Raw genomic sequence first — 25,594 nt, 5'->3', positions numbered from 1 at the left:
AAATCACCAATAACATCTGCTGTACTGATGATCCACCATGCCCAAGGCACTGAGTGGCTTACTAAACAAACCCTAGAAATCGCCTTGGGCTTCCCTCCTTGGCCTCCTCTTCTGTCTTCCCACTTCCTATAATAACCCTATTTCTCTACCAGCACTCCCAAACTGATGTCGACTTAGAAACTATCCATTAGCCATCCCTGCGTAGACATTTTACCTGAGCTTAAAATATATTCTGTCCCAACTGATCTTTTCATCTTCTCCTCCTGCCACAAAGAGTCATTCCTACATTTTCTCTCTTGGTGGGTGAAGTACCAGTTGCTTAAGCCAGTGCTTTTGGGATTTCATCCTGGAGCCCTCCTCCCACCCATATAGCTACTCATCAAGTCCACCAACCCGTGGCCAAAACATCTCTCAACCCACCCCTCTAGTCTCTCATTCTTTCTCACGGTCCAAGCACTGACAGCCATGTCTTTCTCAGACCACAACCGCTTGCGTGCCTAGCCCCCTCCTCGTCTCTTGTATTGCTCTGTGATATGGTCTCTCCCCACCTCACCCTACCCCCGCCCGTACATAGGCTCGCTCCTGGCATTCCTCTATATCAAATTCTTTGTGGGCTTTCATTTCTCACAAGACCTCTTCTTAGGTTTCTGTCTTCCAGAACTACTGAGCCTTTACTTCTTCCCCTGAGGGTTTCATGGGTGAAGCCCTGCCCTCCACGCTCTCCTCTCCCGTCAGCAAGTCTTTAGTATAAGATCAGTTCCTGCCAGAAACCTCATCCAACCCCTCCAGACCTAGGTGTTCCTCTGGGCGGGTTCTTTATTAACTCTCCTCCTCTCATCATGGCATGTGCCCCCACCTCACTGTAGATGTTTGATGGGCTCTCTGCAAACTTCGTGAGAGGAGGGGGATCCCCATAGGTGGGCAGCACACTGTCGGCAAGCTCATGGCTCTATGAGTAAATGAATGAAAGCTGTCTTCACATTTCAGAAAAGTAAAGTATTCTTCAACTGGGAAGAAAACACACACACACACACACACCATAAAGTAATAATGCAGTGACTTCCTCAGTGTCCCACTGGCACTCAGCCTAAAGAATCCAGGTCAAACTTTGTTTTCTGAACTACTCTATTGCAGTCCTTTCTGTTTCCCTTGATACAAAACAATATCCTAAAAGCCATTTTGAGTAGCACCTTGTGGAATTAAGCTTTTTAAAAGTGTTATCTCCCTTATTTAAAAAAAAAATCTGCAATTCAGTAAATACTTTCATTTTAGCTTTTATAATATAAATTTATATCTGCCTGTCTCTCTGCCACTGTCTCTATCTGTCTCTCTGTCTCTCTCTGCCTGTGCACATGTGTGTGTGCGTATGTGTGTGTGTGTGTGTGTGTGTGTGCGTGCGCGTGTGTATGTATGTGTTTAGAACAGAGTCTTGTTATGTATCCTAGGCAGGTTTAGTTCTTGCTATATAGCCCAGGCTTGCCTTGAATTCACGGTAGTCCTCCTGCCTCAGCCTGGGATTATGGGTGAAGTTAAGAATGTAGTGATGTCAATTGTATGTGAGGCGACTCGAACCAAATTGATGGTCATGATTTCTCTCAATTTTCTTTTAGTTGTTATTGCTGCTGACGGAGTACTGAAGGTAAGACTGTTACTTTTTGTTGTTGTTGTGTTGTTGTGTTTTCTTCTGTTGCTGCTTTGCCTCGAACTCACAGCGATGTGCTTGCCTCTGCCTACCTAAGTGCTGGGATTAAGCAGGGCTAAGACTACTTCTTTTAATTTGAAGAAAGTTGTTCCTTTCTGATAAAAAGTCTTGTGACTGACAGTTCTCCCTTCAGCGCTGGGTGGAAAATTGATATCGATTCCTGTGTCCTCAGATCTGTGACTTCGGTGCCTCTCGGTTCCATAACCACACAACACACATGTCCTTGGTTGGAACTTTCCCGTGGATGGCTCCGGAAGTCATTCAGAGTCTCCCCGTGTCTGAAACCTGTGACACGTATTCCTACGGCGTGGTGAGTATGGTTTGTTTACCACAGGATATAGGAAGGTCAAACAGCTAGGGGAGCAAGTGGCCACAGGTTCGTCTGCCTGTGTCCGAGGCAGGAGGATCACCCGCAGTGGAGTCATAGGGAGAGGGCTATCTAGCTGTCACAACGTGCTAGGTCACTTAGGACCCCGAGTTAATCTGTCCTGCATTGACAAGAGCCATCACTACTTCCAAGAAGGCAACGATACAGAACCTGATCAGTGCTGGGCCCGGGGGGGGGGGGCCGGGGAGGGCGGAATACGACAGTAGAATAGCTATACAGTTCACGGATCCTGTGGGTCTCGCTGAGTACGCTTGCCTGTCATATTTTGCCCACGTGGTGTGTGACTGCCAGTAACTGCCAAGTGAGCTAAACTTGTGCATCGCCAAAACTACCAAAGAGCATGTAGTTAGACCGGATAACCTTGCCCAGGTCTTGCTGCGAGTCCTGTGAAAACAAGCAGTGAGGTTAAGGTGTTACGGGAGAGTGAAAACAGATGGGAGCAAGGGTAGCATTGGGGGAGGAAGCAGCTAAGGAAGGACTGGTTAGGAAGAAGATGCCTCTAGTCGGCTACTTCCTGCTGCAGGCAGCAACCCGTTGTGGGCCCTTGTTTGAAGATGGTTTTTCCTAAGTGTTATATATCCTTTAAAAACCCCAGAGCATCCCAGGGAATGCTGCATCTCTGAGTCTCATCCCTGAGGTGAGAGGCAGTGGCCAGAGGGGACCACATGTCAGGGACACCCGTTTCCCTTAGCAGTCTGCTGGCTTCCCTCTGTGTGTTCTGTGTCAGGCGTCATACGCTCATCCGGAAACTGGGAAAACAGGAGGTTTTTACAACTTAAGACTTTGCGTGCTAAGGTTTAGCTGCGTAGTGGAACACTTGCCCCATCGTCGTGTACACGAGGCCCTGGGGGGGTCAATCCCCAGCACTACAGAAGGAAACAGTTAAGCTTTTGTGAACTTGTTTCCCCTTACCAAGTTATGTTGCTTCACTTTAGGAAAATGTTGACAAGTTGATTTAGTCTCAGGGTTGGGCACAAACGTAGGTTGATTTAAATGTTACGTGTTCTGTGGCATCAGTGCCTCATTTCACCGTGTTGAGCAGAAGCCGATGCACCTGGTTTTTATAAGGAACCAGGTGGCGCCCAGCTTTGGCCTTGAGGACTCCTTACTGGCCGCTGAGGCCCCTTCTCAGCTCTTGACACAACCACCCCTCTGCGCTCTGCCAACTTTCCTGTGGAACAAGGGGCTTCAAAAGACAGCAACATGGCTTCAACACATGGGTCATGTGGTCGTGGTCCAGCCGATCATGTGACTGAGCAGGAGGCCAGCTCTCCTTGCATCCACGGGTGTATAGAAAAATCGAGAGATGTGTTCAAACCACCGTGGTTTTAGGCTCGCTTGCACAGCCTTGCTAGTCAGATGGTCTCCGAGGCTTACCCTCTTCTCCAGCAGCCCATGCGTTATTTTCACTTTGACAATTCTCCCCAAGTCTTGGAATTTCCCTGTTAGAAATTTTTGACCTAAAGTCACAGCTATGAGTCGCATGTAGAATGAACCTTTAGTTTCGGTATTATTGCATTTATGAAAATAAACTCCGTACCACTTTCTTTAAAGAGCTTCCTGGGACTTTGTGTGAAATGCACCAGTGGGTACCCTCTTGGTACCTGTAACCAAGACTCGATGCCGTTCCCCTGGGGACCACGGATGCTGAGCATGACTTCTGAAGCCTGGCCGAGGGTCTCTCCTGTGCGGTTAAATCCCTGTGGTGGCTCTCGCCGATGCTCAAGCACTGTCCAGATCTATCTTCCTGGAGCCGTAGATTTTTCCAAGTGTTGATTTAAAATCCTTTCACTTTTCCAGAGACTGCGCTGCTTTTGAGTGCGGGATCTATGCGCATGCGCACGAGGTCTGCAGTCTCCAAGTGAGCCACCCCTTCCTCTGCTCACCTTGTTTGGCTTTCTTGGGGGGAAGGATGGTCTGCTTTGGTTTGTTTTTTGAAGTCAAGGGCTCACTACTTAGCCCTGGCTGACCTAGAATCTCCCACGTAAGCTAGCCACACACACCTCCCCTCCCCCCTGGAACTCGCAGAGATCGCCTGTCACCTAGCCTGGTATTAAAGACGTGGGCCATCCTGCTGACTGGGGAAGGGATTTTACAAACCATTTCCTAAAACAAACCCACCCTGCCAGGACTACCCTGCACCGCCTACCACCTGTTGCTCCAAACCTAATAGCCCAGTCCCCTCACTCTATCCATCTCGATTCAGGAGTCGGAGTCTATGTAAATACCTTCCTGCCCTCGAGTGGCAGAAATAGAAATGTTCCAATGTCTCTTTAGAATCAGCTTCTAGGAGACTGAAGAGATGGCTGCTCCTCCAGAGGACCTCAATTCTGTGCCCAGCACCCACACAGGAGCGCATAGCTGTCTGTAACTCCAGTCCCGGGGATCTGGTGCCCGCCCCCTGGCCTCTGCAGACACTGTACCCCTGTCATGCACACAAAGCATAACATGAAACAAACAAACAAAAATCTCAAGACAATAATGAAGGCAGCATCTGGGCCTGAGAAATGGCCGATGTGGATAAAATGTTTGCTGGCCAGTCTGATGGTCTGGGTTTAATCCCTAGGGGAACCCACATGGTAGGAAAGAACAGACTCTCACTAGTTGTCACCTGACCTCCACATGCATGCCATAAAATAGACAAATATAAAATCATCTTTTGTTCTTAGTTTCTCTCTGAGTGAGGTTTGACTGGAAATGCTGGCTTGACTCACACAGAGAAGCGTATCAGCAGAACTCCAGATAAGAAATCAGGATTGCGTTCAACGCTGTCCCTATCTCATTCTGTCCATTCCTAATGAGCATCATGAGGGAAAAGGAAAATACAAGTCTTGCTCTCCAGAACCTTTTGTTTTAAACAACCATCCATACAAACAAACAAACAAACAAACAAACAAACGAAAAGCCATTATGAGCTCCCAGGAGGCTGGGCATCAGGGAAGGAGAGTGGAGAGTCGGTCCGGTTGAGGCCATGTTAGACACGGACGTCTGTGACTCTAAGACTGAAAGAATGGCACTAGCGCAAGAAAACAACATAGTGATGTAGGACTGTGCTGTCCCTTCAGAAGGAAGATAATTTCCCATAGCTCACTAAGGTGGAGAGAACACGGCCATCAAAAAAGTGGTTTTGAAACTCATCCAAAAAACCCGAGACGTGTGTTTGTTTCGTGTTGCTTCTGAGCACGTAGCAGAATGAACTAGCCTTGTACTGCCGATAGAGAAAGTTCTTGTTTCTAAGCAGATTGACAGTGCAAGGCAGGCAGGTATTTTTTGCCCATTTTACAAGAAAGGGGATGTTTGTCCACCCCAAGGAGAGCATCTCCTGAAAGCCTGGGAGTGTGGTTAGTATGTCCTCTGCTAAAGAGAAGGGCACAGATCACTGAGAGAGCTGCCTTGTGGGAACACACGACTTGTCGCCCACCACAAACAAAGCTTCCCGGGGACAGGGCAGAAAGAGTTTCCAGCGAATGCCAGCTCGGACTGTGGTAGCTTAAGAAGCAGCCTCTGCAACTTGTCTGGCACTGTGTTCCAGAACCAGCCAGCCTCAGGTAATGGCTTCCTATTGTTTGTGAGAGAAAAGGCAGAAACACACTGCCTCATCCAAGTTTCTGTTCTGTTAACTGAAAATAGAAATTTTCCTTGTGAGTGCAGTTTAACTGGGAGGACGTCTCCATATACAATGGGTTGGAAAATATTTTTAAGGTGAAAGATCACAGCAGTGTTTGGCCTGTGTCCTCCGAACTGATATTTTAAGGCATCGGCTTAATGTATTTTTAGACCTCCGAGTGACTTCCTCAACAAACTTATTTTGTGTGTGTGTGTGTGTGCCAAACATCATTTTTATTGAATGTAGAAAAAAAAAGCCACCCTTGCTTGTTCTGCTTTCATTTGGGAACATTCCCAAGTCTGAGGAGCTAATGGGATATCATGGAAGGTGCTGATACTGGAACCAAATAGAAGACCTTGTTTCCGCTCCGGAACCAGAAGCCTCCGGTGGTGTGCACCTCTGCCCCTACAATTTCAGATCCCACAAGCTCTCGCTTGGCTATCAGAGCTATTCAGAGACACAGGCAGAATGACGCTGGCCAGTTAGTTCAGGGTTGCACCTCTTAATTTATTAGACTTTTAATATTTTCCAGCCAAGTATTTTGGCCTTAAAAAAAAAAATGAAGAATACCTTTCTGGTGCTGTCTCCTCAGACTCTCAGGGGCCGTGTTTGACTCTGTAGAATGCAGGCAGGTTGCACATGTGGGCACACATTTCTGTGCATGTTGTACTTGTCCCTGAACTAAGAAAAGAGGAGGCATGAACTGTTCACCTGAACATTTGGGGCTCTTGGGGCACTTGATTTCTTTGAAGCTGCCTCCGTATTTCCATTTTCCACAGGAATGCCAAGTTGGTCCATTTTTCTGCTCTTCATCTCCTTTTCTCCTCCTATCCCCAGAAGCAACAAAGTGCGGTAATCACAGCAAACCAAGGGACTTCATTTCCTGCTCCACCTCACGCGCTGCCTCCTCCCCTGCACAGGCAGGGAGGGTGGCTGGGTGACTGCATACCTGTGCTGCCTCGGCCCCCGCCTCGCTTACAGCCAGCACTAGACTTGTCCCCTTCTGAGATGCCCCTTACCTTTCACTAATCAGTTGTGTGATTCAAATGGAATTATTCAGCAGCTCTCCTGAAGAAGTACCTTACACACTTGATTAAAAGCCCAAAGAGGCTCCGGGGACTTTTTTCCGCTCCTGCTTAAGGAACATCTGCCAATTTCCCTGATTTTCTTGTTAATTATCTTTGTATTAGCCAGCATTCATTTAACATGCTATGGCTTGAACAAGGCAGCATGCTGCCTGGGGACATACTGCCTATATGGTTAAAGGCTTACAGAACTTACTCCAATAGAGGCGGGCCTTCCACCTAGACTCCTGTTCAGAAGTAGGCTTTTGAGTTTGCAGCAAAGGAGAGCAAAGCGTACCTTGCAACTTGTCACCCCAGTCGGGCTTGGCCCCACACCTACAGTAGAGGCTGTTGTGTTCCCTTTAGCACCGGACGCCCCATCCCTAGGATTCCATGGGATGAGAGTACAGCCTCCAGTAAGAAAGCAGTTGTGTCCCCGCTGCCCTCCTTGATAGCTGAGTCTGTGTAGGCAAGTTTATCTGGCTTTCCTAAACAGCATTATCCTCACCTGTGGACTGAGGACCATGCCTGAGGGCTTTACAATGACCAAGGTGATCCGTGCAGGGAGGATTTGGAGCACATTGGGCACACAAATTATAATGGTTGTCCTATTAGGATTATTAGCAAACTTAGCATTGCTTTTGTGCTTTGCAAAGTTCTGGTAGACTACACTTTGTGATGTCAGGCTGGCTGTAATTCTAGCGCTTGGGAGGCCGAGACAAGAGGGTCATGACTACAAGGCTAGCCGAGACAAACTCTATCTCAAAAAAAAATTTTTTTTTGTATGCCTATTTGAGTAAAAAGAGAAGACAACTAGGTGTTCCAATCCCCGTTACTCAGTGTTTGAAGAAAACCCAAAATGGCTATTCTAGCACTAGTTTGCGTTCCTGAGCATTTTAGGTCAGAGCTCATTTCCACTCTCATCTTGACTTTCACATTGAGTTGGGTGGCACATTCACTCGTGCACGCAGTCAGTTTACATGTGTATTAAATGTGCAGTGTTCTTTAGAGTATGGTATAGTATATATATGTGGGAATGGATCCCTTAGACTGACGTTCTGAGGGAAATTAGTCCAGCCCACAACCTAATGTTACAATCTCACAGATGTCTCTCAGTGTGGGGCAGATGGACTTGCTGGAGATTTGAACTGGGGACCTGGTTGTTTTCATGTGGCCATTATTGAACCTTTACTATCTGATTTTTTTAAAAATGTATCTGAGATTCAAGGCAGAAAAACTGTTCTCTAACAAAATACAAAACCCGGTTTGTGGGAATATGTGAAAATATCACTGAGTCATAAGATCGTTCATATAAAAATTTTAAGTGTAGACACTCCAATTCCTAAAACAAGTTTTTTCCTTATATGCAAAGAACATAAACATATATAACATATGGTAGAAGGCCTATGTCTGAATATATACATACATACATACAGTCAAAGTTTCTACAGATGGTTGGCTATGTCTAATAATTGGATATAATTAAGTGCTAGCTACATTTCCAGTAATATACCAAAATAAAGTACCAGAATAAAAATCCCATTTTTCTTTTTGTTACAGGTTCTCTGGGAGATGCTAACAAGGGAGGTCCCCTTTAAAGGTTTGGAAGGATTACAAGTAGCTTGGCTTGTAGTGGAAAAAAACGAGGTAAGACTCCGTTCCTCCATTCAGGTGCATAGATCAGAAAACAGTATTGGGGTTTTGCAAAAGACTTTTTCATCTTCTTCAAATTGAAAGTAAGTTCACGCTTATGGAAAGATTAGCAGTAGGAGCTAACACAAAGGGTCAAAGTGATGCTATTCCTCATGAATGGACCCTTTACATCTAATTGTTGCAGCCTCACGTCGTGATGCTGTAGATCAAAAATTGTACAAGTACTAGTTTCTCAGTCTCAATTGTAAAACCTGGGGGTTTGTTCTTAGTGATGAAAGAAGCCATTGCGCCCAAGGTAGGGGGACAGTTTAACTGCATCTCCTGCGTTTAGGACATCTTTTTTACTGGCCGGGAGTTGATATATCTGTGAGAGACCTTCGGCTACTCCAACTTACCTCTCCCAGCAGGAGTCACTGTAGTACCAGAAACTGTCGCTTAGATGAGAATTTCAAAAATAAAAGAAGAAAAAATAGTTTCAAAAGGGGGGAAAATTACAGTTTTGCCACCTACGTTGAATACTACATTGAAGATGAGCTCCTCACTGGAATTGGCGAGGCAGAGGCACAAGCGCTGCCTTCCTCATGCAGAGTCGTTCCATTTCAAAGGGACTTCAGTGGCGTAAACACCGTTTGTGCTGTGTCCCCGGCCTCGCTTTTCTTCTTCCCACAAATTGAGGCTTTCAGCTCGTTGGACCTATGAGCCTACATCAGAGAACATGGCACATCCATATCAAAGAGAACAACTACATTTTGAAAGGTTTCAAATCGTCACTGAAACGCATAGCCATGGAAATCCCTCAGCATAAGGATGAAGCGTGCACTCTCACGGCGTTAGGGGGACTTAGATGGCATGGTTGGATGTGCACACTTGTGCTTGCCAGGCAGAACAACGTATTTCCCAGAACGTCTTCATTTTCACATCTGTATACAAAGGCTGAGTGTAACCTTAAAGTAAAATAATCATCTCCAGGAAGGAGATTATTTTAGCGCTTTAACAGAACTGGATTGACCTGCCCCTCCACCTCCCGCATCACTCCCCGCCACCCGACCCCCATGTAAGTACAGAGCAAGCCAGGTTAATCAGAAAAGCCACTGTTGACCAGGAGAAACCAAGATTCTGTCTCCCAGGTCCCATTTACCTGACTAATTTGTCCTCCCCACTCATTGGGGATGGGTGGCACGTAGCGGTGGCTGAATTTGGTTGGGAGAAGGCTGTCCAGCATAAGAGATGAAAAGGACCTGCACGCAAGGGCAGGCCTCACTCATCGCTTCACAAGAGCTCTTAGGTTTTAATTAGATGATGGTCATTTCCCATGCACCGTTCAGTAAGACCTCGCACGGGGTAACTGATCACTTTGGACAGGAGGACCTATTTGTGTCTGTTCTGTTTCTTTCACCAGTGAGATGGTTGGATGCTTAGTTCTGGTTTTAGCAAATCCAAGGGAAGGCAGCGTTGACCTTCAGGCTGACCCAGAAGTAGGGCACCTCGTGCAATCTCTAGACTGCTCGAGATGCACCAGGAAAGCCACCCAGGTCCTCCAGAGTTGACACGAATAATTACTATTTTGCAATGATATTTTTATCTAGAGGGTGGCAGGGTAGTTGCACTCCAACGGGTTTTCAAAGCCCCATGTATTTAAAGGTAAAGAGAGTAGGGGGTTCGCATCCTGCCTGAGGGTTGGGGAGCTCCCACCAACACCCCTCAGAACTTAACATCACACACAAGGAAGCCAAGTCCTGCCCCTGGCGCCCGCGGCACATTTGTGGCATGCTGCAATGAGCGGCTAAAAGACTTCCTGAACTGTTCATTAAAAGAAGAAGGGCCTCGAGAGAACCCACGTGATGACAGAAGTTCTCTCAGCTTGTCCATGAGTTGGAGTTTTGGTTAGTTTAAGGATAATTACCTGCGGCTCCCATTCTGTACAGTACTTACTAGTCGGAAAAAAAAAAAAAAAAAAAGTGGCCATTAAGCCCGGATGGGATTTCCATTGTCGCCTTGCAGAAGGTTTCTTCCCTCTTGCCCCATTAGAGGCACTGCTCTCCAAGCACGCCCTGCTCCCATCGTGTTAAGGCAATTCCCAAAGACTGAGTTTGCTTAATAACAAAACTCAAGACCTCAAGAAACAGAACTCGTAAAACCTCTTCACTTTCCTCCCGTGTTTTCCTTCTCTTCACTGCTGAATGCTTTCGGCTTATCGGGCTGGAGAAAGGTCTCCATATTTCCAGCAGTCTTGATTTAAAGAAGGATGATGCGTTTAAACTGCCACGGAGAAACTGTTAATGTGGTCTAGTTAGTCAGTCATCCTCTGATGTCTGTATCCAATTAGTAGGGTTGCTTTTTATTTTGAAATAATTATGGATGCCTAGGAGTCTGTAAAAGTATTACAGAGAATCCTGTGTACCCTACTTCCCCACTGCCAATACCTTATATAGCCGTGGTGGCATCCGAGCTGGGCAGTTAGGGGTGGGCCAGCATTCTTAGACTAGGTGGATGTCCCTCTGTAATCTCTAGCTCCACAAAGGGCATCACACGGGAACCTGTAGGAAAAGCATGCCTTCTAACATTGTATCCAAAGATCTTTGCTTCTAAACTCGTATGGAATAAGGATTTGGATTAATTATTTTTTTCTGACATTAACTTCTGTTAAAAATAAATTCATAAACCCTATTACACTTTAACAAGTGAGCAGTGAACCTATACAGAGGCAACAGCTTAAAAGGGCATTACTAAAAAGAATTTTTTTTAATGTAAAAGATACAAATATTTGCTTTTTTATTTCCATGACAATCAGTGAGCCTTCAGAACATTCTAGAATATAATTTCTACTTTTATAAACACTTGGATTCTTATATAAAATGTGTTTGTTGTAAGTAGCAAGTTAACCAATATAAAAAATCTTCATGAAACTTAAATTTTAACTGGGGCCAATGAGATGGCTCAGCAAGTAAAGGCACTTGCTACCAAGCCTGACAACCTGAGTTCAATTCCCACATCTCACATGGTAGAAAGAGAGAACCAACTTTCTTAAGTTGTCTCTCATCTCTATGTGCACAGCACAGCATAAGTGTGTGTTCAATACACACAGACACTCCCCCACACACGAGCATAAACACACTCACACAATAAATAAAACATAATACAAAACTTTTAAACTTAAATTTAATCTACTACTCTTTAACTTTAGAAAGATTAAAACAATAATTTTTATACCTTACATATAAAATGGTCCAAGATATTTCTAAGTGCCCTACCTATTTTAGTTATTGAGAGGTACTCTACTTTTAAATGTGGAACCCTTATTCTAAAATATCTAAGCTGTAAGCAGTGTTGCCACATAGTGCAAAGATCTGGGCATTTCAGGGTGTTTGGATGCATCAGGGGCCCATTAAGGTTGTGTATTCAGTACATACGTACTTCAGATCCCATTTCAAAGTACTCTTTAATGCACCAAAGGAATCCCTTCCATGCAGGTGTCTGAGTCTGTGCTTAACTAATACCTGACGGTGTTAGAGGTGTAAGATCACTGTTTTCCTTGTGTGGTGTTTGAAATGTTGTGTCTAGAAAGGTTTCCCAGTAAACACAGAAGACAAAGGGGCATCATAGTCAGCCCCTGGGCACCGGTAAACACAGAGACAGGCCTGAGCTGAGATGCAGCCCTCTGAAGCTTAGTGTGTGTGTGTGTGTGTGTGTGTGTGTGCGCGCGCGGTACACAAAACTCTAGTGCATCTTATCCATTCCCACTGCCAGCCATCTCCTGGTTTTTCAAACGACTGACTTCTCCTTTAGACCTCGATCAAACACATGCAGCTCACAGTACAGTAAAGTAACAGTGAAAACAGATTGTTCTGTTCCCTGAGGTCAAAAAGACTCGAAGTTTGGAAGACTTGGCATAGCTTTAATTTGGACAGGCTGTCGATTTATTCGCTTTATTTCACTCTGAGGATTATCTGCAATTCTACATGTACTCTATCGGTTTTCTTGCCCAGACACCTGTTTTTCTAGTTCTCTGCATGGCCTCACCCAAATCCAACCAAATTCCATTTTTAAAGTTTCTATTGTAAAATTCCTTTGGCAGACAACTCTAGGGACTTAAACCTTAGTGCTTTTATCTTCACATTTCTCCACTCTACTCCACCCAGCAAAACACACACACACACACACACACACACACACACACACACACACACACACACACACACACACACACACCCTCCGCACTGGCGATGCAGCCCAGGGCTTCATGTGTGCCAGTGCTCTCTTTGTAACAACTGCAGTGACAGCCACAGCTCTGCTGAGAGGAAAACCCGAAAAACCTCAACTTGCCCACAGCATAACCTTATACTGTGAGAAATAAATGAAATTATTACAGTACACATGTGCTCAGACATGACCTGACTAGACACGCTGATGAGGCCATTTAAGGCACTTAGCCTTGTGGGTAAATGACACCGGATGACTGCAAATACAGCCTGGTAAAGGTAAGCCATGTTAACGACTTGGTTCCGAGACAGTACCGTTGCTAATGACCATACCTAGAGTCAGAGTCAGCTTATGAATAATTATGGATAATGTAAAAACTAGTCTCTTTTGTGGGTGTTTGCACTCTTGGAGAGTCTGGTGGATTTGGAAACTGTTCAAGTGTTTCTGTTTATTTGTAACTCGGTTCGATGCTAAGTCCAGAAAGTTATAAACTTCATTTTGTTTACTTGCCTCAAAGGAACATTTGGGATTCAGGGGCCTGCAAGAGGATTCTTGATACTGTGATGGTTTGTGGTATACTGGAGACAGCCAAGCCATCCTTTCTTTATCTTTCTAGTGCTGAGAATCAAACTCAGAGCCTCATACACGCCAGGCCCTTCTGTTGCTGTCAAGGAGTTATTGGCTGGCCCAGCAAGCCTTTTAAAACAAAACTTCCTCCTCAGGACAGAGGCATGTCCCGTTCTGTGAGAGCCAGAAAGTGTAGAATGTGCGAGTGAGATTGATCCTTACAAGCTAATCTGCTTTGTAGCCCGTCTGTTTCAGTACACGGGTGTGACCAAAGGTAAAGCCACAATGAGTCATGCATTCGGAACAGCACATTCAGAATTACCAATGAAAACATGCAAAGTGGTCTTCTGGGCCAAGGATGTTTTCAGAGCTTGCCTGAACCTATTGCCAAAATCATCTTGTCTCCCAGTTACCTGGCTGGTGTGCAGAAATCTTAACGTTGCCTATAAAAACTTAGTAATAAACTTGTGGTTTTCAAGGCAATGTTGTGTCCCAGCTTGCCCCTCTTCCACTGTAGTTTGTCTTAGACGCGGTTGTTTTTGTTGCATTTGCCGTGATGAGCCTGACCTTTGCATCTACCGTGGTTTCTGCGTGGGAAAAGCCAAATCCTTTTGGGGATCAAATAGGACAAATGGGGACGTGAATTCTCCCACCATAAAACCCCTAGAACCTTTCTTTAAACTCCCGTGTCTTCTTTACGCTTCTACGGTAACTTTTGGATGATCCTTCATAGGACATGTCCTTGTCTCAGAGAGTAACCTCGTGTTTCTCCTGTCCCCCCTTGGTTGCAGAGGCTGACCATCCCTAGCAGCTGCCCCCGAAGCTTTGCAGAGCTGCTACATCAGTGTTGGGAGGCGGATGCCAAGGTACGCTCGTTCCTGTTCAGATTTCTGAAATTACACCTGCTCACTTCTGAGTTCTTCAAACCTGGGGTAGCAAGCGCACTGCCAAGCCTGTGAGCCCCAGGATGGCTGCTTAGACACCTCCATATCTTGGTCAAGCGACTATTATCAACTTTATTTCTTTTAAATAGCATTCTTGTCTCAGAAACAAGTCTTGTTCTTTAACTTTTCATCATGACCATTGTATCCTGTAAAACAAAAAAAGCAGCTAACATGGGACACACTATATGTGAGGCTGTGTTCCCAGTACTTTCTATTAACTCTTAGATACAGGAGCTGAGCTCTCCCTTGGCTCACAGAATAAACGATGAGCCAAGGCCATGTGGCCAGTACTCATTGCTGCATGGGAACCCAGACAGTCTGCCATAAGCCTTAGCCTCTGTTCCATTACTGCAGGGTCACAGTATGTCATCATTGGACAGTTTCAGGAGGTTATTTTATTTTATTTTATTTTATTGAGCTGTCACAAGAAAATTGAAGAAATGCCAATCCTAGGCTTTCATGCATGTATCACATATAAGCATAGATAGGCCATTTTCTTTCCCCACAAAGATCAGCCTTAAGAAAATACTCCTGACCAGGTCATGGTGGCGCTCACCTTTAGTCCCAGTGCTCAGGAGGCTGAGGCAGGTGGATCTCTGAATTCGAGGCCAGGCTGGTCTACAGCATTAGTTCCAGGACAGCCAGGGCTACACAGAGAAACCCTGTCTTGGGAGGAGGGGGAAGAAAAAGAAAAAACTTTTGGATACATATGGAAATAGTCATCAATAAAATGATAGCTAGTCTTGGATTTGCTTCTAAATAAAGTGAAAGATATCAGAGAGCTGTACAAATGAAACTATTGGCAGTGGTAAGTTTTTATGTGTAGTCATAGAATATAGAGGCACATTATATTGTTTTGTGTATGCTTAGGTTTTCATAGTAAAGATTATAACTTTAAAATGAGTCTCATAGATTAAACCTTAAAACAAATGAACAATCAAGCTCAAGAAACAAAATTCACAATTCAGGTTTGTGTAGTTTTTTTTTTTGTTTGTTTGTTTTTTTGTTTTTTGTTTTGTTTTGTTTTGTTTTCATGGAAATTGGGGTCTTACTACGAATTCAAAGATAGATGCCTTAAAAAAAAATAACAAGGAAACCTAAAAATATGGAATTCTTCCATAAGTTATACTAACTTCTAGTGAGAGCACTGGGAGCAAAAGATAGTGACATAAGTCTGTCCTTGGGCCATGGGCTTCTTTAGTGGAAACGGCTGAGAGACAAAGGGTTGTGTGGACAGAATTCTTCTTGGCTCATACAGAACATTTCCAACACATCATGACAAAATACCGTGATCTGGCAGCAAGAGCCCCTCCCACCCATGTGCCTTGCACCTATGGCTGAGGAGACTTACCCACTGAGCTCCCCAGCCACGTGCACCCTGCCGTGGCCCAGCATCCTGCAGCTTCAGAGTTTCACTCCAGCTCTTTAGGCTCCCTTCAGCCTCTTGTCAAGTGGAGGTCCTATGTAAAATAACTGAGTGTTAATTTTCTTAAGGCATGGGACACCTGCACTGTTACTATTTTGATTGGTACACTGGCAACATTGTGAGATGTTGAGTGCCCTCTCACCCCTCTTTTTCAGGCCCCCTGTTGTCAGGATGAATTTTTCTTTTCAGAATGAGGGATTCTAAGCATTAAAAGAAACATACACTTTACCACTAATTAGGTTAAGTTACGAGCAGATGTTTCTAAGTTTATGTTCAAACATGTCCTGTTGAAATATTATCTCAGTCCCTCTACTTTTGTGTCTGTGTATACAGTGATCTCAATAATATTTTCCCTCTCGTGTTTAGAAAATTTACTAGAAGGAGCTGGAGAGATGGCTCAGAGGTTAAGAGCACTGTCTAATCTTCCAAAGGTCCTGAGTTCAATTCCCAGCACCCACATGGTAGTTCACAGCCATCTATAATGAGATCTGGTGCCCTCTTCTGGAGTGCAGGCATAAATGCAGGCAGAACACTGTATACATAATAAATAAATAAATCTTTTTTAAAAAATTAAGAAAGAAAGAAAGAAATTTCACTAGAAATTATTTGCATTGAATTAGATTCATGCAACCAGATCTCCAGAGTTTAATTATATTTTAGTGTGATTTAATTCCTTAATCAAAAACTTGGTAATATATTAGTTAAAACCTAAGAATATGCTCTTAAGTGATAACGTACGCACACCATACAACAAGGAATTTGAGCCCAGAGTGATAGCCATGAAACTGGCATGTCTTTAACACGTAGGAAGTTTAGCACTTTTTAGAACCAAAAAACCTTGTGTTCTAACTACATTAGTGTAAAGAAAGTTTAAAACTGGTTTTTTTTTTTTTTTTTTTTTTACATTTATGACATTTTATTCTGATAAAAGTACCCCAGGCCACTGGATTGGATTGGATTGGATTGGATTGGATAGCAGCTGCAACTCACACTTGAATCCTCGTGGCTAATCTCCCTGCACACCTCCCAGGCTTCATTCCCCGAGCTTGCTCTTTCCCTAGTAATATACCACTGAGCCTTTCCTGACACCCTGGGAACCCTGCCCAGGCCCAGAGGCAGTCTGGGTTACTGCTCTGGCTTGGATAGTGAATTCTTTTCTTGCTAGATGGATATGGGAAATATATACATACATATATTTACATATATTTTTTCCTATAGCACTTTGCAGCAACAGAAAGTAGATGCAGAAACCATGCCACAGTAAATTTTTTTTTTTTTTTTTGAGAGATGCATTTTCTTTCCGTGGCTCAGGGTTGGTACTAGTCCTATGCTGTACGGAGAGCAGTAGTTGGTTAAAGTGTTTTATTTCCTTTCTCAGTCTTTAGACTTTAGAGACTAACACTTAGGCCACAATATCCAGCTTCCCCTTAGTGCTGGTGTACTTTTGCAGTGCGGAGGGGAGACATATGGGAAAAGCTGGCCTTCTGTAAGTGACAGAGCATCCTGGTGGCCTAAATCATATGCTCAAATATTTTATTAGAGTTGGAAATGTAGCTCAGTTGGTAGAGTGGCTTCCTAGTATGCACAAAGCCCCAAGTTCAACCCCTAGCCATGCATATACCAGGTATGGCTCGGCATGCCTATAATCCCAGTCCTGGGCATGTAGAGACTGAGAATTAGAAGCCTACATAGTAAGTCCAAGACCAGCCTGGGATACGCAAAACGCTGTGTTAAAATAAAATTATATATATATATATATATATATATATATATATATATATATATATATATATATATATATAAACTATACATATGTATATGAATGAAAGTAAGAAAAGAAAGATGAGTATTGGTTTGTCTTAAAATGACGTCTCTGAAGCTAAGAATTAGGTAGGAATTGGTAACATATTCTACAAGATAAAGGATTTGAAGTTTAAAAACGTAACCCAGAGTTCTGTGTAATGCTGGATAACTTAATACCTTTCTAAACTAGTTGTCCTGTGTATAAAAATGGAAATAGAAAATAGAAAATAGAAATGTGAGATATGAAGATGCTTAGTAGGTGGTCCTGGTTGTGACTTCTTTTCACGATAAGTAGTCTGTGCCTGACATTCCAGAGGCACCTAAGCCCATCAGAGGAGCCCCACAGTCCCTAGCACAGTGCTAGTTCTGCAGTCAGCAGACCCAAGGCCATTGCTGTAGAATTCTACATTGTTGGGGCGGGAGGAGGGGGCAGAGGCATGTCCATTTTTCCAGGGCTGATTTTGAACTGCAGGCTCCAATAATCCTCCTGCCTCAGCCTTCCAAATTTCTGGGACTACTGAAATGTACCACTGCTGTCAACTGGCACATGACCGTGTTTCAATGGTCATGTGATAATGTGTGAGGGTAGAGGCTGTGGGGTAAGACTTTTTTTCTTTTTAAGGGTTGCTTGTCATCCGAATACAGAGGAGGAGTTTAATGTTGTTTCAAGAATAACTAACTATAAGGAGAAATAAATCTTTAAAAGCTCATTAAATGGACTGGGAGTGTAGGTTGATTAGTAAAGGGCTTGGCTAGTCTGCACAAGGCCCAGAGTTCAGTCCCCTACTCTTCATAAACTGTGTGCTCCACAGCCCAACTCAGAGCTGGGGGCTTGCCTGGGATCCTTGAGACCAGCTCTTTTTTTTTTTTTTTTTTTTTCCCCAAACCATTAGCTCCTCTTGTTGCTTTTCCTTGCAAAATGAAAAATCTTGTGTTTCCTGTTTTTTGTTTTTGGGGTTTTTCTGTTTTGTATATATATATATATATGTATATATACATATATATATGTGTGTGTATATATATATACATATATATATATGTGTATATATATATATATATTCAGTTCTTGTGCAGAGTTACACATGTTTATTGGTTTGTTTGTTTTTTCATTTAAAACCTAACACATGAAGATAGGAGCAAAGTTTGAAAACATAGATTCATTTTCATGTGCCCTATTTAAAGCTTTTTTCTTTGTTCATGAGTAACATTTAACTATGCTTTCTTACACACACACACACACACACACACACACACCATCTGTAGATGCATACACAGTGCATTTGCCCTTGAAGTAAACAAAGTCAGAAGCCAATAAATATCCTAGTTATATGTTTCTGAGATACGGAGAAAGCACTTTTTAAAAAATAACGTCAGAAGCACCCGGGTCCTGAGAGCAAGCCATCTCAACATTGTTCCTTCCTGTTTTTGTGCTCCTAAATTAAAATGCGTGTTTTAATTGCTGTCGCTGTAATTTGTTCTGAAATGGTGTAATTATGAGGCATGAGGAGGAGAGAATGTGCACCATCCTTTTATTATCGTCCTTCATTTTTGTTTTAACCTTTTGTCTCAGCCTTGGCTGGAGTGGAAAGAGGTGAGCATAGACCATGCCTGTCAGTAGCTGCCCTCAGAGCCCCGCGGGGTCCCCAGATGCAAAGCTGGCTTCAGTGTGGGGTAAACCTTGAGAACGATGATGTTATTCTGGCTTTTAATTTTTTTTTTTTTTTCAGACCAACTGGTTTGGGAAATTTTCTTAGTTTCAATAGGTTGGTAAGCAGATACTGCCCTCCCACACACATTTTATAAAAATAGAAAAGAAGAGGGGCAAAAGAAGAAGCATTGGCAGAATGCTCAAAGTGCATAATCTAGTTAAGTTTTTACCAGGCCTGCCTCACAGGTAGGTCTTCAATGGCCTTTTTATATAGGAGTTCCCAGTTATACCTCAAAGTAGGACTTGGAACCTCTCTCCTCACCTACCCAAGCGTCCTCATGAGCCCAACCTGACGTCGTGTGGTTAAAAAAAAAAAAATCAATAGATGAGTCTATCTTTATGGATAGTTAATTGCAAATAAAGAATACACCTGCGTGGTCTGACGGTCCCACACACCGAGTCAGAACCCTACCATGTCTTTGTCGGCTGTGGCTGCACTTTCTCCTGTTGTTTCATTCCTTGAGACTCACAGCGGTTCCTTTTTCTCCTCTTCAGAAGCGGCCATCTTTCAAGCAAATCATTTCAATCCTGGAGTCCATGTCAAATGACACGAACCTTCCTGACCAGTGTAACTCATTTTTACACAACAAAGCAGAATGGAGGTGGGTAGTGCCTGCATGGTCCCAGCCCGCAGCTTCGGTGACGAGAGCCAGACCCCAAGGGACGGTTCTGATTTCTTGGCGCAGCTTGGGGGAGGGGCAAGCCTAAGATTTATCGCCCTGCACTTATACGTAAGCAAGACTTTCCCTGGCCTTGTTGTCTTAGCGGGTGTCTAAGTATTTGGGAAGAGTATTGAAGTCCTATCTTCTGAAACAAAGGCTATTTCCACTTTTTCTCGGTACACATTGTGTGTTAGGAAGCTTTGGCCTCCGTCCAGAAAAAAAAAAAAATCGTTTTAGAAAATAGACACGTGTAGTGTTAGTCCTGCCATGTGCAGAGAGCTGCATCTGCTAATTCAGGGAGCGAGTAACCTAGGCAGACACGTTGTTTGATGTTATAAATCCTGGCAAAACAAATCAGTAAAGAGAGAATTGTATTGTATGAGTGGAAAAAAAATAAGTCCAGGATGAAACAGTTGGGCCAGGTCGAATGACGCAGGGAATATAAATAGCATGTTTGGGAGCTGGACGCTGTCCCTCCCCTGACTCAGCAGAGATTTTGAAGTAACTTCATCCCTGCTCCTGATAGTCATGGCAGTAACGTGATGCCCTGCGCCACCTGCTGGTGTGACATGAGTACTGCATGCGCTTAGAGAGTCGCTCTTTACACATTACCATGGGCCTTCTATTAGACTGATATTTTACAGTGACCTTATATATTTTCATTCCTTTGAAATAGCTATCTAGGGCTAATCCCTTTCATGAATTGCTCTTAGCAACACAAAATTAATGCGGTGAGCTCAAATCTAGATCTGAGGGCTTTTGTTTTTCTTGTCTAAAATAACTAACAAAACCCCCAGCATGACGTCTCCTCCGGTGGCTAACAGGTCAGAGCTTCCCCTCACAGTCTGTATGTGGGTGGAAGGCCCGTATCCAGCCTCGTCTTGAGGAGCATGCCCTCCACAGAGCCTCCGTAATGCAGTCTCCTTTTTATAGCCACACTGTTTCAGTGGCACATTCCTCCTGCCCCAGCTCCTGTTAGCTGTCCAGGCAGCTGTCATTTGAGCACAACTGCAAAGAAGCAGCCCCCACTCCCCAGCCAGGTCAGTTCCACAGAGCTCACTGCTGGGGTGTTGGAAAAGCAAACAACTGGTTTTGCCCATCTCAGTTTCCATCGCTTCCAACAGCACCTGCTGAGTAAACCTATGGGGGAGGAAGTAGAGAAGGAAGGAAGGAAGGAAGGAAGGAAGGAAGGAAGGAAGGGTGACAGAAGTGATGTGAACAACACTGCTCTTGTCCTGAAAGTTAAATATGTACCTAATGCATTTGTCCTGGCAGAATGCTTCTAGTCACATTCCTTAAACTTCTCCTGGCGAGGGAGAGGCCGATGGTCTTCTAAGCGATGGGCTGCAGTGGTTGGTACAGTGTCCCCAGATGTGGGTCGCTCCAGCAGCAGCCTCAGAAACAACCACGTTAAAATGCCAAATCCAAGAGCACAACTTGCCATCCGCAATCCTGTCCTGACGAGCCATGTGACAGAGAGGTAGTGGCTAGCGGAGCATTAACAGCAAAATCTGATCCCACCTAAGTATATAATACAGGGGCTCCCTGGGGAAATGCTATTTGATCTATTATCCAAAGGATTAGAGGGATTGTAAAACTGTGTGTGTGTTCATGTGTTGGAGATCGGGTTCTTTAAGTGTGCCAACAAAGAAAACAGACTTAGTACATTTTCTGCAAAAGTATTGAAATTTCCTAAATAAGTTTACAAGAGAAATAGCATACAGTTATAACTGTCTTCCCTAGTCTAGTAGACTAAAGTTTCTCAGCTACTTTGTATGTAGGACTCCAGCTGAGTCTGTGTGTGTGTGCGCGCATGTCAGTGTTCTGTGCATGTGTGTGTTCATGGGGGTTATATGCATATGTGTGTGCAGGTTTGGGTGTACACGAGTGTGCAGACACAGAAGGAGGATGTTGGGTGACCTGCTCTGTCACACTCTTTCCTTGCTTGAAGCAGGACTCAGCCATGGGCCAGCAAGTCCCAGTTGGCTATAGGCAAGCACTGCCGTGCTTGTGTGCTTTGTGCATGTACCAGGGTCCCCAGCTCAGATCCTCACGCTTGACTAGCGAGTCTCCTACCCAGAGAGCCGGCTCTCCAACATCGCTATTTCACCCCTAAAAATCATTGGGGACCCCCAGAAAACACTTCTGTTTAAAATCAGTTGTATCTGATAATATTTAATGTATTAAAAATAGAACTGAGAAAAAGTAAAATATATTTATCATTTAAGAACTAGTAAATCCATGCTGTTGAAAAGATGGCTCGCTCAGTGGCTAAGAGCACTGGCTGCTGACTGCAGTTAGCTTCCAGCACCCACAGCAGGAGGCTCAGAACACACTGTAACTCCCGCTCCAAGCTACCCAGTGCCCTTTTTTGGTCTCTTTGGGCACCCATGCTTGCTTGAGCAAACAGACACACACATACATACCAATAAAAAGCAAATAAAAGTCTTTCTAAGACAGTAATAAATTCTGCTCCTGCCTTCAGCCCACGGCCCAAATGCCATAAAACATGTGGGAAATTATATGTTCTTCTGAGAGAGTGTGAGTAGAGAAGCCATGATGTGGTGCCATCTTGAAAACCAGTTAGGCCTCCAGAAGCCTCTGAGAAGCTCTCCTGGGTCCCCAAGCATGCTACAGTTACTACCTTTTAAGGAGCGTTTTAGTTAAAACAACATTCTAATGAGAGGACCGTTCACAGAAAGAGATTGGCTGGTGCTGTCATCAAGGGAAACGGTGACGCTGGTAAGGATGTGGGGAACGAGGAATCCTTATTCACTGCTGGCGGATAGCAACCTTGTGTGGCCACTGTGGAAGCCAGTAGAGAGATGCCATACAACCCAGCCATGCCACTCAGGTATGCACCTGTCTTAGTCAGTGTTCCAGTGCTGTGAAGAGACACCGTGACCACGGCAACTCTTATAAAAGGAAGCCTTTAACTAGGGCCTGGCTCACAGTCTCAGAGGTCTAGTCCACTGTCATCATGGCAGGGAGCAAGGCAGCGCACAGGCAGACAGGGTGCTGGAGACGGAAGTAGTTCTCCATCCGGATCCTCGGGCAGCAGGAAGCTAGGGCCACATGACCCGGCTTGGGTTTTTGAAGTCTCAGAACCCACCCTCAGTGGCACACTTCCTCCAACAAGCCTACACCTCCTGGTCCTTTTCACATAGTGCTGTGCCCTGACGACTAAACATTCAAATGTTTGCACCTACGGGGGCCGTTCTTATTCAAACCTCCACAGCGCCCAAAGGACAAAGCGAACACATCACTAAGAACTTGCACACCCATGTGTACCACTGCAGAGTACACAGCGTCCAGGAAATGGAACTCCCCTGGGTGTCCATCAGCAAAATAAAGGAAATGGGGCACGGTAGAATTTCATGCAGTTATAAAGAGAAGTGAAATCATAGAGTCTTTCAGGAGAATGAGTAGAGCAGAAAATCATTATGTTAGGTGATATATAACTAACAGACACCCTGATTTCTCTTATATGCAGAAGCTAAATTTAAAGCGTGTATGTGTGCATGTGTGTGTATGCATGCACATGTGTGTATGTGTGCGTATGCGTGTGTGTGTGTGTGTGTGTGCACGCGCTTGTGGGTGTATGAAGCTTGCCCAGTGGGATGCGTATGTAATCCCCCTACTGGGGAGGCAGAGACAGGCAGATCCCTGGTGCTCATTAGCCAGCCAGCCTAGTCAAATCCATGAGTTTCAAGTTCAATGAAAGACCTTGTTTCAAAAAACAAAAATGGAGAGCAACTAGGGAAAATACCTGACATCAACCTCCTGTTCACATATGCGTCTGCACACGCTTGCACGCATGCGTGCACACACAAACATACCTGTGCATACCCACAAGAGCAGATGGTAAATTACAACACCATACACACACAAAATAAAATTACATGCGTATTTTTATATGTGCACATGTGTGAGTTGAGGAACTGAAAAAAGACCCATGGTGGGGTGGAAGGATTGTTAATGGGGTGTGAAACAGAGAAAGTGTAGAATACATGTGACAAGGGAGGTCACGTGGGGACTAGCTGGGAGGGTTAGAGCATGGGGGGAGGCAGTGGGAAGGAAGAAGGAGCAAGTGAGAACAAAGGACGGTGATTCATATGTGAAAACGCCATGACGAGACTCATCTTTCGCATGCTGACGTGACAAATTAATTTAAAAGGAGATCAAACGGCTAATAAGCACATGGAAAATATTCAACTTCACTTAGCAAACAAGTTAGTAAAGGGGATAATAACCCCTTTATGAGATTTTCAAATTTTCACGTCATAAAATTAAGTGGTGCTAATAAATAGGCCTTCTCGTACATTCTTTTTTTTTTTTAACAGAACAATTAGATACCCTAAAAATGTACAAATGCTTTGCCCCCAATGTCCTATGACGTCAGCTTCATTACAGGGCAAACCAATGGGAAGGCTTTTGACAGAATGTATGGTACATCTTTCTGTCACAGCTTTACGATTACTTAACTGTTGATCAGGTTCCCACAAGGGCTCAAAATCCCTGTGGGCTCCCTGAGCCAGAATTTGAGATGAGGCCTTGGATTTAATTGCAAGCAAAACAGAGCAAGCAAAAGCATGCTCATTTATCCTGACTGAAAGGAGCAAGCTTCCGTGGGACCAGTCCCCCTGGCAGGAGAGTTAGGACAAGCTTATCAAGTGTCACACAGACAAGTGACCCAGGCCACTGCATCAAGTACGTCCAGCTCTGAGACCCTGCTTGCCACCCTCTGACTTCCTCAATGACTCAAAGTGGCTCATTGTTTTTTGTCATAGAAGTTTACTATAAGGTCTTCCACACTGTGTTTTTTCTCTTCAATTTTCCATTTGAAAGGTTAAAACAAACTTGTGCATGAACTGGCAAAACCTTTATGTCAAGAATCTTAAGGATTGAATTTGGATTTTATAATTAAGTCATAATTCTAAAAGATTCTGCTTTTGTGACTTTTCTTGGGACTGGGACTTTAGTGTCCCTTTGTGCTTTGTCGCGTGGCCCCAGTGAAAGGCACTAGGGTACACAGGAGCTGCTCTGTAAGTTTCCCATGTGACAGACTTTTCATACAGGCAGGGAAGAGAAGCTTTGGGTTCAAACGTAGCCCCACCTTGAAGCTACCCCATGAGTTAGGCAGTGTGTCCTTCATCCATAAGGAGTGGATTGAGATGGCCACTTACGCTGACTTCCCCTGGAAACACAACGGCAGGTTCGCTTAGATATCGCCATTAACTGGGATCTGGGGTTCGTGTCTTCCTCCCACACCCAAGGCCTCACCGCAACGATGATGCAGGCTTGTCTCAGCAGCTAGCCAGGAAGTCGTTTCAGGACAGCGGAGGTGTTGTCCTTTAGCCTTCTTGTCCTCTTCCGAGGGCCTCTCTGCACACCCTGCCCCCACCCCAGGCCCTTTCATCTCTTATTACGTGGCTCTATGTGCAGGCCCTTCAGAAACTCAAGGCGGGAGAACTTGCTGTTCTCGGAGCATAAATTTAGACATTAACATTGGGTCAGCCCTGAGGGGGGAAATGTTTGTGCCGAGCCATCTTGCCAGCTTCAGTTTCTGCAAGGAACAGTTTCTGGAAGGAACAGTTTCTGGTACTGGCCAGAGTGTTCTGTGTGGCCTACACAGGAGGGAAAGAACTTCCTTTAAAAGTATAGACTCTAAAAGAAACTCAGAATTTCTCTGGACAAGTGTCCAATGCTTGCTAGATTATAACAATTACTTGTATGGGATTCCTGTGTGTACGGATGCGTCTTTATATGTTTCTTGTGCTTTTTCTTTGGCTTTTTTTCCCCCTTCTCTTTCTGTTTGTTTTGTTATATTCCAGTTAGCTTGTTTTTGTTTTATTTTACAATCACAGATG

The 25,594-nt window shown here is 44.3% G+C and overlaps 1 protein-coding gene across 3 annotated transcripts in view; it reads left to right on the top strand.

Moving 5' to 3' along the window:
- Positions 1 to 25,594, top strand: part of Map3k20 (mitogen-activated protein kinase kinase kinase 20) — a 160,107-nt gene that overhangs the window by 86,736 nt on the left and 47,777 nt on the right. For all 3 annotated transcript variants that reach the window (XM_051166214.1, XM_051166212.1, XM_051166213.1), the window contains 5 exons: positions 1,611 to 1,639; positions 1,875 to 2,012; positions 8,322 to 8,408; positions 13,973 to 14,047; positions 19,558 to 19,664. In XM_051166214.1, coding sequence (XP_051022171.1) covers positions 1,611 to 1,639; positions 1,875 to 2,012; positions 8,322 to 8,408; positions 13,973 to 14,047; positions 19,558 to 19,664 — 436 coding nt within the window. The remainder of the gene's footprint in view (positions 1 to 1,610; positions 1,640 to 1,874; positions 2,013 to 8,321; positions 8,409 to 13,972; positions 14,048 to 19,557; positions 19,665 to 25,594) is intronic.

The sequence above is a fragment of the Acomys russatus genome, chromosome 24 (genome assembly GCF_903995435.1).
Source record: "Acomys russatus chromosome 24, mAcoRus1.1, whole genome shotgun sequence".
NCBI lineage: Eukaryota > Metazoa > Chordata > Mammalia > Rodentia > Muridae > Acomys > Acomys russatus.
The sequence above is the reverse complement of the archived record's forward strand: the minus strand, read 5'-3'. Positions and strand labels throughout refer to the sequence as shown.